This window comes from Typha latifolia, chromosome 5, assembly GCF_019914945.1.
Source record: "Typha latifolia isolate L0001 chromosome 5, TyphaL0001v2, whole genome shotgun sequence".
Classification (NCBI taxonomy): Eukaryota; Viridiplantae; Streptophyta; class Magnoliopsida; order Poales; family Typhaceae; genus Typha; species Typha latifolia.
The window spans coordinates 12,829,621-12,842,978 of NC_133090.1; the positions used below are offsets into that span (position 1 = coordinate 12,829,621).

At 36.5% G+C, this 13,358-nt stretch overlaps 2 protein-coding genes across 2 annotated transcripts; one reads left to right on the plus strand and one right to left on the minus strand.

Moving 5' to 3' along the window:
- Window positions 1-1,187: 1,187 nt before the first annotated feature.
- Window positions 1,188-5,387, minus strand: LOC140789049 (protein PHOX1-like). Its single transcript, XM_073138643.1, has 3 exons — window positions 3,057-5,387; window positions 2,166-2,391; window positions 1,188-1,591 (listed from the first exon to the last, which is right to left on the minus strand). The coding sequence occupies exons 1-2, from the start codon at window positions 4,939-4,941 to the stop codon at window positions 2,234-2,236; spliced, it is 2,043 nt and encodes a 680-aa protein (XP_072994744.1). The 5' UTR covers window positions 4,942-5,387; the 3' UTR covers window positions 1,188-1,591; window positions 2,166-2,233.
- Window positions 5,388-8,288: 2,901 nt separating this feature from the next.
- Window positions 8,289-13,272, plus strand: LOC140789733 (uncharacterized). Its single transcript, XM_073139539.1, has 8 exons — window positions 8,289-8,488; window positions 9,491-9,575; window positions 9,664-9,732; window positions 10,405-10,517; window positions 10,928-11,039; window positions 11,125-11,268; window positions 12,669-12,843; window positions 12,935-13,272. Exons 1-8 carry the CDS (start codon window positions 8,437-8,439, stop codon window positions 13,055-13,057), a joined length of 873 nt encoding a protein of 290 aa, XP_072995640.1. The 5' UTR covers window positions 8,289-8,436; the 3' UTR covers window positions 13,058-13,272.
- The last annotated feature ends 86 nt before the right edge of the window (window positions 13,273-13,358 follow it).

Consider the following 13,358-nt stretch of genomic DNA (forward strand, 5'->3'; position numbering starts at 1 on the left):
TTCTAGAGAGTTAAATAAAAGATTTTAGCGACAATTCTTATATGTTAAAAAATATAGTAGCAATTTATTATTATTTTTATAATTTGTCCTTAATATTAACATGTAAACCTATCCAAATTCCTTTGTTTGAGTATACATCCTTCCAAAATTTTATTTTATGTATAAAAAGACAAAAGACCATGAATTAAGCAGCAAAAAAATTAGATAAGTTTGATAGCCTTCCAAATGCATGCAGGTTATCCACTCCAATTAACCCGGTTGTCTTCCAAAGTCTCGACAACGACCACCTTCTCTCTCTCTCTCTCTCTCTCTCACCTACACTGGCAATATTAAATCCCCCTCAAGGAGCGCTAAAGCTTTCAAGTCCATGATTCATGGAAACAGGGCTTCATTAAAGAAGTCCATGAGATGCGTTGATATTCCTGCTGATGCTCTACAACTTTGGAGCTTAATCTTCTCAATGAGTTTCTCCATCCAATTGGTTTCTATTAATTTGCGACTCTTCCTACTTCTATCCACCACATCTCAAGGTATGTTTTTTGTCTTCTTCTTCTTTTTGTTAAGATAATCTAACAAGGCATGCAAACTCACCATTAATTTGCTTTCCTTTTTCCTTTTAGGTAATTATCTGGAAGAGAAAGAGTACAAATATGAATTTAACAAGGAAAACCATGTGAGTACTACTGAGTCATCCTTCTGCTAGTGTTGGTAGTAACTGGAAATTAAGTTCATTATAGAAAGGTGTTCTCATGTATGATATCAGAACAAGGGGAGGTTAATGGGTGGCAGAAGACTAGCTTTTTGGAATGAAGCAGTAGTAGAAGAAGAAGAGGAGGTTTATCATAGGCTGCCTTGGTTTCATGTGGATTACTATGGACCTGGGGATCACAATTCCAAGCACCATTGAGCTCTTCATGCTGGTAGAAGAAGCCAAGGTTGGATAACATCACAAATCTTAAGATTAGAAGAGCATTTAGAACCTACCTATTGTTCTGATATGAATTTTCTCTTCCTTTGTGTAACATCATATTCTGAAGTCGGAAAATATTGTTCTTAGAATTATCTTGCAAAACCCTAACTTAAATTACTTCACAATGATTCGGAAAAGATCACACATCCATCTGCGCCAAGAAGTCGCTCTATAGCTCATACACGCAATATATCAGCACTTAAATAACAGCTCAATATAATATTTCAATCGAAATTTAAGAACAATCACCTCCATCTTTACCACATCAGTGTTACAATGAATAGTCTGTTCTTCTATATCAAACCAGGTACAATGATCAAATTACATTTTTGCTGAGCATTACAAATTACAGATCTTGAGACAACAATGGCATGTATGATAAACTATGCAAGTTGTCTTCTTTAAACAACCTAGAAATTGTCGACCGACAGTCTGACAGGATATAGGAAATCATACATTTCTCTGTATGACCAACAAATGAGAAACAAATCATATGTTGCAGGACTCTGCAGTGTTTTGTGAAAACTAAATTTCTACAAACAGTTTATAGATGTAAAATCAACAAGCTCTTCGTATAAGAATGTAACAAACCCAATAGACCATCACCAGGCAGCAAATTATCTGTACATAGAAAGAAGGAAGTCAGAACTTGGAAGATAACAACTTAATCTGTAAGGGAAGATGGAACTTTAACGAAACAAGTATCAGAAAAATCAGAGGCAATCCAAAAGGTAATAATTAATTGAACTGGTAAAAAATAATGTGATGACACATGGCATGTCACCCAATCTGGTGTGCTTTATGCGCGACGTCTTGGTGGTGCTGTAATACCATGATGCCTTATTTCAGGCCAAATCAAGCAGGTGCCAAGCTAATTTGGTTCCACGTTCAGTGACAAAGAATGATAAAAGTAACATATATTGAGACTGCTGAAATTACAAACTTCATGTACCAAGGTCAACTAAGTTGGATAAGATTTGGAGTTTGCAAAACAACAGATGCTAACGATAGCAGAATTATGTTACAATTTACAAAAGTCATTGTCTTGGATGTGGTCAGTTTGTCTATAGCAGTATTAACAGTAATTTAGCAAGATAATGACAAATATATTTCTAGTCATCACACAAGCCACAAATGAATCATAAGATTCAAAACAAAGAAGCAGTACACTTTTTCAAAAACTTAAATTACTCACCTCAATAAGGAAATAAGCTTTATTCCAATTAATGCAACAAATGCTAGCCCTTGATGCTGGCAGAAACTTTACATATGCTGAAGATGCTCCAATACATGATGCAACTTTGGGATTCTCTGCCGAAATAATGGTTCAAGCCTGAAAGATGGAACACCGCTAATCCACCTTTTAGCATCATACATTTCATTCCATGCTTGAACTATCTCATCTATTTTGAAGATAAAGCCTGAAAAACAAACAAAATCTCTTAGCAGCAGCTTATATGGCGCTAAAAGAAGGTGAGTGGTACTTGAGGAGGAGGAGGAGGAGGGGGGGGAGTGTTCACCAAATATCTTTGTCGTTAATCTATATATATAGATGTGTACAACAAGCTATGCCTTACTTATTCCTATAATCATTAGCACAACATTTCAGTACCAAAGCTCTTCAAGCATAGATATCAATATTAGGTCAAATATAATATTACAAAGTAAGCTAGCATATTGCACTACACTGGGAGATTTATGTTCTCAATCTAAATGATCAGTAACAGCAAAGGTACTCGAATCAACACCAATTGAATTGTGATACTTGCCAATAAGTACTCTAGCGAATATAGAAATGACTAACAAGTAACAACAGATTAGTAATGGTGTCAGAGTGAATGCCAATATAAAATACCTATGAGAATATACAGTGCCAATTAATGTCTTACTGCAGCATATTTATGTCGATAAATGTGTATATGGACCAAAAGGACCATTTAGATAGCTCAGACACTTAATTTTCAAGCAGCTATTAGATTTTAAGAGGCTAAATAAGCTCCCAAAGGATCTGCAGGCTAGACAGCCATTTGTAATTACTTTTGCAAGAAAAAGCAAAAAGAATATATAATAAAGGAAATCCCTTTACCATCTTGGGCAGTTCCATTGGCACAGTGGTTTTTAATCATCACAGCAATGTCCGCAGGAGAAGCTCCGGCAAGTTTAAATTTTTCTAAACCTGCCATCAGACACTCCTCCCAAATTGGAAGGCCTAACTTGAACTCCATGACTGAGCGGTCATAAAGCATCGTACCCCACAAAATGTTTATCTGAGACTTCATATTAGTAGCTTGTTCGGCAGCTTCATCTGGGGACATGTCCTTGAGATAAGCTTCCAAACCCATCTTCTGCAACAGGGCATTTTCATTATTAGGTTTAGATAGTTCCTTTAGACGCTGCCCTTCAATCTCCTCCCATATTTCTGTGCCCCTTTCAATATTATCCTCAGCATTATTAAAGAGTTCCAAGATCTCTGATGAAGGCCAGCTTTCTGAATCTAGATTACATCCAATGGCATAATACCATGAAAGCTTTGCCTGTTCAAACTGTTGCTTTCCAAGTGCAAGAAGGCCCTCATAGAAATTAGGTTTGATCTTCAAAGCTTCTTCATATCTCTTTCCTGCTTTGACGTATTCTGCCTGAGCCCACTCATATGCAGCTTTAACCTGTGCGAGCACTGATTCCCTGGAAGCATCTTCTGACAAAAACAACTTCTTCCTTGCTCGAGACATGTGAACATTGCCCCAGTTAAACAAGGCCAGTGCTGCCATCTCCTGAAATTTGTCCTCAGCAAGTTGAAATATTTCCTGAGCTTCCTCACTTGTGACAGTATCTTCCATTGCCTCAGTGTACAACTTCACCCCAAGCTCATGAAGATCCAAAGATGCATCAGAATTGAAAGCGACATGGTTTTTGAATAGCCGCGCAAACTGCACAATCCAGTCATCAACATAATTTGAAGAACTTCTTTCCTCATCATTTCTGGTGCTCCCATTTTCAGAAATGTTATTGTGATTTCTATCTAGCCCTCGAACTGAAGAACCACTTTTCAAATCCTCGAATAATGGCTCTTGTTCAGGACCAACTTCTGTAATAAACAACCTAAATGACCCCTGTGGATCTGCAGATTCATCGGTCCACCTTAGCTCTTCAGCTGTAGTGATTGTCACCAAGTCACCCTCTTTGTCTTTATATTTGATAAGAATTGCCTTCAAACTTGGGAACTTGTTACGAGCTATCTCCCACAACTGCAACAAGCTGCAGTTACCAGGTATCTGAGCCAATCTTATGTCCTCCCCGAACACCAACTTCACAGTCTTCATGGGTTCTTCCTTAACATCACAGGGGTTCTCCCCCTCCACAACCGCCTTTTCCTCAGACTTGTGGATCTTCTTCTTCTTCGACTTCTCCTTCACTACAAGAACTTCTGGAGGTGATACAACTTCCTTGTCATCCAACTTGATGCCCTTTTTCTCCATTTCCTTCTTAACTCTCTCGGAGATCTCCAGTGCAGTAAGGTTGTTAGGCTCCAAAGTCAGAACTGTATCAACATCTTTACAAGCCAAATCCAATCTGCTCACAGCTTCGAAACACCTCGCCCTCTTCAAAAGAGCTTTAGTATATTTAGGTGAGACCGCAAGGGCCAAATTGCATTCATTAATTGCTCTGTAATACTCCTCGGGTCTCATCTGCATGTAACACGCGGCAATATTGCTATGGAGGTATGCTATATCGACGTGGTTCTTCGGGAACAATTTGATGGCTTTCTCGTACTTGAGTATTGCTCCCTCATAATCCCTCTTCTGAAATAACTTGGTACCATCCTCTTTCAAAGCATTAGCCATGTCAATAAAGATTGTCATGTCCTGATCCAGGACTTTGGGACTGTGATCACTGGATTTGCTCTGCTTTGAGTTTGCGTCACTAACCTTGCCTCCTGAGGGCTTCTTCTTCTTTCCTGCAGGCTTACCCATCCCAAATCACGAAGCGGATTGCAACCAAAGCACAACGAAAATCTCTGGATCACAGCCAAATGGAGATGACGAGGGATGACGGATATCCTCTAGGTCGGTCAATCGAGCTAGAAAGACCTATTCCGGCACCAAACAACTCTCCTTGGACTATTCAACAACCAACCCGAATCGAAAATTTGAGATATGGGTCCTCCTTTAAACTCCTTACCGACAAATAAAAACCTAATCTTGCATCGCACAATCTGATTTTTCCACCATAAATCCACGAAAAGGAACCAGAAATAGCTCACCTAAGGGGGAGAAGGCGAGTTGTCGTCCGAGAGAGTTGGGTATTCTTCCTCTTCCCCGACGCGAACGGCTCCGATTTTTTGGCTTCCAAAATCCAGACGAGAGAAGACCACACTCTTTATCTTTTACCCAACAATAGCCTCCGCCACGCAACCCAAATAGCCTCACCCCTTTTCCTTTAAAAGCTTTTCTTGTGGGGGCCTTCGCGAAGACGCCACGAAAAGGAGCGAAATCTATCCCTTTTTTACGGCATCGAGGTGGAGGGAGGGAGGAGACAGCGGAGCCGCGGCCGTCCAATTTGGTTGGCTGCTTTAAACGCGTGCGTGGAACAACGAATTAACTACCCAAACGGCACCTAAAAAGCCCATTAGATTCTCATCCACCTGTATTGGGGTAGCGTAGGGGTAGTCATCCGCCGAAGCCGTGGCACCCCGACAGCTTCCTTCTGCTCCAAGATCCCTGGGTTGGTGACTTGGGATATCTTACAATATACCCCCTAATTCTATTGGTAATTATTATTTACTACCTCAAGGGGTGAATTTTTTTTTTCATTAATACTCTCTTAAACAAACTTTCTTTGATCAACGTATAACGTATTGGGTTACATACTCCATCCATCTTTTGACCAGTTGAAGGAGAATAATATGATGTCTTGGAGAAGAAAGTGGTTGGTTTTGTTCTATTTGGTTCACACTTGGAAAATAATATCCACCACTCAAAATTATTGGCTAATATTGAGACAGTGGTGGACTGAAAGTGATAGGTTAGTAGTGATAGAATAATAGAGAATAATACAAGCTTCCAAAAGAAATAAAAGGATAGTGGAAATTTTAGAAATAGTCAATTAACTAGTCATAGCATGTAGAAATGAAGTTTAAATTTCAACATTACTTCTAGTTATTTAATGTTTTTTTGGATTAATTATGTTTAGACTTGTTTATATATATATATATATATATTTTTTTTTCTTTTGTTAATACTTTAGCTCTTTAAACTATCTAATATTTATTATTCTCTAATGGTGTCAATGGAAAATGTGGTTATCTTACTCTAAATTTTTCTATTTTTTTTAAATAAGAATAAATATGCCTTAAAAGTGATCACGTGGCATTCACATAATATTAACTTTAGTTATTTGTAATGTGTGTCCATCGTAGCAATCTCTGCCAGGGTTTGTGATTTCTTTTTTTCTTACTCCTTTGAGCGGTGCCGGTGGTTAGTTTGCATCCATGGAAGCAATGGAAATTATCATAATTCATGAAAAATTCCAACTTTAGTATCCTTGGATTCCATCTTCATCATCAGTAGTTGTTTCAAACTCTTCCTACACTCAAACATAATACATAAAATAATTGAGATTTAATCATATAAACTCATTGCAATCCACTTTCCCAAATCTCAAATTATTGGTTTTCTATTGCATGCTCAACGTTTTCTACATATGTATTTGTGATAAACTATCTGCACTTTTTCATCCTATTCTATTCTCTCTTCATAAAAGTAATATCTCCTGGAAATGACTGAATTAATTCTTGTTGTATTTTGTTTCCTAGCAGTATGTTGGACTTATATATTAAAGATTTCTTCTTCCTATTTTCTCTTATTATATCAAATCGTTATATATAATAAAACTTCACCACTAAATATAGCGGTGATCAACTGCCCGACTCGAAATAAACTAGGTTAAGTCTAACCCTAACCTAAATAGTAATGAGCGACACGAGCCAGTTCTTTGCCACCTAGGCCCTAGCCCGGCCCATCGAGCCCTTTTACAAGCTTACTTGTATATTTTTCATAATTATTTCTTTGCCACCTGGCCCAACACATCCAGCCCTTTTGCAAGCTTGCTTGAATGTTTTTCCTAATTATTTAGTCCCGCGTTGGAAGTTTAGTTTTTAATGAAGATTATTATAATACTAGTTCCTTTATAAAAGATAATCACACTGTATTAAAAATATTGCTAAAATATTTTGGATAGGGCGATCTGTTACTCTAAGCCTAATATTTTAGATGGGGCCAGTACAAGCTTAAATAAATTATAGTCGGACCCGGTACAGTCTGCTTTTTTTTTTCTCTATAATTCTCTTATTTTTTTATAATTTTTATTTAACACCGTAATATTATTTTGACTAACGCCAACTAAGTTATCCCTTCACCATCTTCCTCATCTATATCCTCATCTATATTCTCAACCGTTCTTCGCCTTTACTACCACATTTCCTCGAAATTTATAAATTATTTTATATATTATAAATAGAATATTATTTTTTTAGTACCATCTAGGTTTATAAGGAAAAGTAGTAGGGATCAAGTTATACATTTTTTAAAGATAAGTGTGAATAAAAAAAATAGATAAAAATATAATACATAATTTATAAAAAATTCTCTTTTTTTCTATAAATTTCGAGGGATCCGTCTAATACAAAGTGTTTTCTGCCAATAGACTTGTAATCTTTTAGATTGAGTAATTCACAGTTGTGTATATTGCTAAAAATATTTTAACAATATATAAAATAATTTATAAATATTTAAATTACTCATGTCTTCTTTATCATTTTTTTTTTCTTTCTAAAAAAAGAGAGGGAGGAGATCATTTTTTCTCTTCCTAAAAAAAGAGGAGGAGGAGACTAAAAATGAGAGAAAATTGTGAGGGTATTTTAATAACTTAGTTAGCATTAGTCAAAATAATATTATGGTGTTAAATAAAAATTATAAAAATTGAGAGAATTATAGAATTTTTTTTTTAAAAAAAGGCCCAGTCCAATCTGTTTAAATGAATGCTAGCCAGACTCAGCTGGAGTGATTGATAACGAATAAAGATAAAGTGTGAATCACAAAATAGATAAAATATAATATATAATTTATAAAAAATTCTTTTTTTTTTCTATAAATTTCGAGGGATCTAATAATAGAGTCCAACACAAAGTGTTTTTGTGCGGAACTGCCGATAGACTCGTAATCTTTTAGATAGAGTAATTCACAGCTGTCGTATATCAAGGCGTAATAAATCCAATCGCTCCAGTTGGTCCAACAGGGGATTCCCTTCGCTTTAAGTTGCTTCCTCTCGACGCAGAGTCACTTATCGTGTTCCTTCGCCACTTTTTTCTTTTTGCCTTTCCTTGCCTTCCTCTGAATCCACTCGAAACGCCTTCCCTGTTTTGGTCGACCGATCGATTTCTACTTCGATTTCCTCGTAGTTTCTTTCCGATGGAGAGGGTCAGGAGAGCGTCTCACGCTGGATCATGGTATACTAGCAATGGTGAGTGAAGCTTCTCCCCCTCCTCTTATTTCGATCTCTTTTCTTTTAATTTCTTTTTGCAGTTGGTGGATATTGTTGAATTTTCTCCCTATTCGTTGGTTAAAATTTTGATTTGGTTGTTTGTTTGGACCTGATCATAGTTTCATGGGCTAGTTTAAGCTTTGGGACGGGATATGATCTTTCATGGAAGTTTCTGGTAAAGAAATCGAGGTTGTTTTGAAGACCGCGTTCGATTTTAAGGGATGAACGTAGTTAGTGCTGTTCGAATATGCATTCTGTTCATCTAAGTCATTTAATTGGATTCATAAGTGTTCTGAAAGCATTGCTGATTTTGGACTTATTTTGTTCAATGTTTAAATGAGCCGACTTTTAGGAAAAAGTTGAAGCTGCATCATGTTAATTGTGTCAAAAGCTGGAGTAAGATTGGAGAATAAGTCCTTGTATTAGTAAAAGGTGGAGTCTACCTATGCTGAGGAGAATACCGTTGAATCTTATATTTGGACCTTCCTAAAGTTATCAATTATGTTGTCTTGCCTCTCATTCTTAAGTCAATTCAAAGACAGATAGTTCTTGTTGAATTGCGTAGACTTGGATCCTACATCAAATATATCTTTAAACTCTACCTGTAAATGTATTAGCCGATTATGTTTTTCCATTTTCCTGTTGATTTCACCCAAAAACATGCATCCCAGAGCTTGTAAGGTTTCTATTTGCTTGCACCAAGTTGCAACTGAGAATTCCTTCTACAAAGTCAAGGAATGGGTGAGTTAAGATATATGATTTCTTTTCGTGTTTCACCTTGGAGCATTCGTTGCTCTATTAGCATGTTTTAGATGTGCTTCCTTTGGTACTCATAGTAATGAACTTCTCCAAGTTGATGTAACCCCATTTAGAGAATGTAAAGGTTTTGATATACTTTTTTGCATAATTTTTAGAAAATTTCCTTCTTCTTTTTTTGGGGGAAAAATTACCTTTTGATAATCCTTTCATGATTCCTATTAGCCAGCAAGCTGGAAGAAGAACTTGATGGGTGGCTCAGAGCAACTGGCCTGGCCAAGTCTCCTAGTATTAGGGGCGTAATTGCTCCGTAAGTTGATTTACATATTACAGCTCCGAGATAGGATGATTAGTCATTATAACATTCCATCTGCTCTAAACTTAATTTATAACTACAGACATGCTGGTTACTCATATTCAGGACGTTGTGCAGCATTTGCATTTGGCAACATAGACCCATCTAGCATGTGAGTATTTCTTCTCTCCTTGTTGGTCACTTAAATTAATTCATCCTTCACATCTTTGATTCCAGATTGTGGAAGTACTTTGTGCTCTTGCATTTTTTTTTTTGTTGCACTTTAGTTAGTTGCCACATCTCTGAGCTTCTTTTTGCAATTAGAAAAGGGTGAACAGAGAGTCACTGCATAGCTGTTCCTGGTCAAATTTTATTTTATCACTTCTAAACTTTAGATTGAAGTGCACTTGTTCTATATGTTTTCTTTCAAAACAAAAAAAAGAATGTAATAAATTTGCATTGCAGAGAAGGGGCTCGTATTGAAACCTTTAGAGCGGTTTAAATGTTTGGAGAGATAATTACTAAGGATCCTATGAGTCATCTGTGCTATATGAATTATTTTATGTTCTTACTATTATTTCTTTCCATTAACCAAGCATGCTTTCCAAATAAATTACATATCTCTACCTTTACTTTCTTGGGAACGATAATAATTTAACTTAAATACTATGAAGAGAGAAAATACACTATATAATCTGAATAAGTATTTTTCTCACGGGAGATCTTTTTTCCCCCTCTTTCCTCGTGCTCATTTAATATTCTTAAGCTGGTAACCATTTATTTTCCAGTTTCTTATCATGGTTTGTGAATGGATTTCCTAATATTTTATTTATCTAATTTTCAGTTCATGTGTGTTTCTTCTTGGTCCTTCTCACCATTACTACACTCCAAAATGTGCTCTTACCAAAGCGACTGTTTATAATACACCCTTAGGGGACCTGCCAATTGACCTGGAAGGTACCAATTTGTTTAATTAATTTGAATGCCGTGGAATTTTTGTTATCTTCTTGTTTTATCTTACCTTCACATTCTTCTTATGCATAACTTCTTAATTTGTCTATTTCATGCAATTGATGTGCACCAGGTAGCCCAGAAAATCCTTTTATTATCATATTATAAGATGCTTAGTAACTGATATGTACGATGAGTTAATGTACTTCTGTATACCTTATTTTTGGTGAATTTTTATTAGGGCATGCATTACTTCTATACTAGTCTTTGTATGTCTAAGCACTAGTGTTGGAGTGGTTGTTTCCATTTTCCAATTGGCAATTCGAAATAGATTTGTCATGGTGTTGTTTATTCTGCTTTCCATTTATCCTAATTCATCGTCTTTTACTTGTATTACTTGTATTATATGGGTCCAGTCAATGATGAGCTGCGGGCAACTGGGAAATTTGAATTGATGGATCTTCATGTAGATGAAGCAGAACATAGCATGGAAATGCATCTGCCGTACCTGGCCAAGGTGTTCCATGGGTAACTATACTGCAGATTATGGTGTTGTCCATCTATTATGAAATCGGAAACTGATTGTGAAGGTTGTACATTTCTATGTTTGCAGTTATCCTGTGAAAATTGTACCAATTTTGGTTGGTGCCCTCAGCTCTGAGAGTGAAGCCATGTATGGCCAGTTGCTTTCCAAGTATGTGGACGACCCAAAGAACTTCTTTTCTATCTCATCGGACTTCTGTCATTGGGGATCTAGGTATGTTGTATGCTTTTTCTGTTTTTTTCTCTTGCTGATTGCCCACTAAGCAGCATGATTGATTTTTATGATGATATTCGTGACACTAAACCGAAGTCTTGTTTAGTCTTGGATGCTATAAATATGTTAGGTTATTTACCATACTGTTTGTTCATAATCTGACAGAATGCTGATTTATATTTGCCAATTTCTTAAAATGTTGAATTCAACTAAAAGTTTCTTTTTGGAAAAGGATCGCTGGTCTAATAGTCTTTTTCTTTGGATTCTATAAAACAGTTAATTAGTCAATGATAAGAGATTTGATTTCATATAAATTATAAAGTGGCGTTGACCTTCCCTGTTATGAGAAAAGCAGACAAGAGCAAGTTACATTAAGTTTCAAACCAAACAAAACCAGATTATCAGGGAGCATTGCACTGTATTTTCATACACTTGGAGTGCTCTATAGTGTTGTTATGTCTGCTATCCTGGATTGCCACTATTCATTGTATTACAGCGATACCGCATTCCTTCATGTGGTTATAAGTTATAACTGCAGAATTTTGGACTATATTTTGGTGAGTACAAAATATCTCAGGAACATTTTTGTAAATTTCTTCATGCAAGAACATGTTTAGCCCAGAAAATCACGAGTTCCTGTAGGCATCTATTTGTTGGAAAAGGTTAGAGGTCATCAAGAGGGCATTTGCACATGCATCAATGTTCTATCATAGAAAGAAACTGGAGCATGCATGCACATCTGTTAAAATGGCAATATAGGCATCTGTTGTGATCTGGATCTATAAGAATCTGTCTTGGTGCTGATCCTATTCTTCATGCTGCAGTGAGGCAGTGACTTCATACACATGAGAAAAATGAGCTTAAAAGCTAATAGCTGCTATCTTTAACATAAGAGCAAGATCCCCTAAATGAAAATGAATATTGAATGTCTATTGGAAGGAGGAACTTGACGACAAAGGTAAAAAGGATGCTAAGCTGCAGAAGAAGGAAAGAAGTTACAGTTTGCAGTCTATTCTATCGCATATTCAACATGAGGCTGGATATCCACTATATTGTTTCATTAACTACTTGAGTTGCCTATGATGTTGCCGCATGGTTACTGTCTGGTCCCTTATCAGCAGAAAACTGTACAATCTGAGGAGAACTAAGTCTTCTACTACACTACCTAGATGGGAAATTTGAGCATATTTGGTATCTTAGTTTTAACTAACCTAGAAAAGCACCACGGTTCTCGTAGTTGTTACCATCCAATGAGAAAGGAAAACTGTAAGCCTCTATTTGCTCGGTTCTAGAAGAACTAAATCGCTGGGAAGATCCTTTGAATGCATGTTTTCTTACTGCAACATTGAAAGCAATTCAGAAATGACTTCACACTTACCTCATTGAAATTGTTTTGATAGGTTCAGTTACACATACTATGACAAGAAGCAGGGCCCAATTTACAAGTCAATTGAGGCATTGGATCGAATGGGGATGGACATCATAGAGACTGGAAATGCTGATGCTTTCAAAAGGTATCTGCAGCAGTACGAGAATACCATTTGCGGACGCCATCCCATTAGTGTTTTCCTCCATGTGAGATTAACTCATTTCTTTCTATTACTAGAATATTTGCAAATGTAGCTTCTTCTCATCTCCAATTTCCCCTTGTTTGCATATGTTCTAGATGTTAAAGAATTGCTCAACGAAGATAAGTATCGGTTTCGTCCAATACGAGCAATCGAGCCAGTGCAAAAATATGCGAGACAGTAGTGTTAGCTATGCATCAGCAGCTGCAAAAGTGGACTAGTTGATCTTCAAGGAGTTGGGTTCTTAGTTCATTATTGTGTCATTGTATCTTAGATCTAAATTATGATTGCTTTGCAATTCCTGGAGGAAGCTCATGATAATTGCATTGCTTTCCTATCTACAAGGTTATATTATTGGTCAGATTCAGGTAACATGAAACTTTGTAAATGTTCTCATTACATGGCATCAAATCGAAGAAATTTATTTTCTCTGTTCCATAGTTCTTAAAGTAATTTATCGACCTTTAGTAGTTTCATCTTTCTATATTGAGAACATTTCTCATGCATTATTTTGTGAACATT

Bases quoted from the DNA above. Each gene is read 5' to 3' on its own strand.
- LOC140789049 (XM_073138643.1), bottom strand. From the start codon at position 4,941: ATGGGTAAGCCTGCAGGAAAGAAGAAGAAGCCCTCAGGAGGCAAGGTT. The intron at 2,392-3,056 runs GTAAAGGGATTT...TTTGTTTTTCAG, and splicing joins CAATGGAACTGCCCAAGATG to GCTTTATCTTCAAAATAGAT.
- LOC140789733 (XM_073139539.1), top strand. From the start codon at position 8,437: ATGGAGAGGGTCAGGAGAGCGTCTCACGCTGGATCATGGTATACTAGC. The intron at 11,040-11,124 runs GTAACTATACTG...CTATGTTTGCAG, and splicing joins CTGGCCAAGGTGTTCCATGG to TTATCCTGTGAAAATTGTAC. The intron at 11,269-12,668 runs GTATGTTGTATG...TTGTTTTGATAG, and splicing joins TTCTGTCATTGGGGATCTAG to GTTCAGTTACACATACTATG.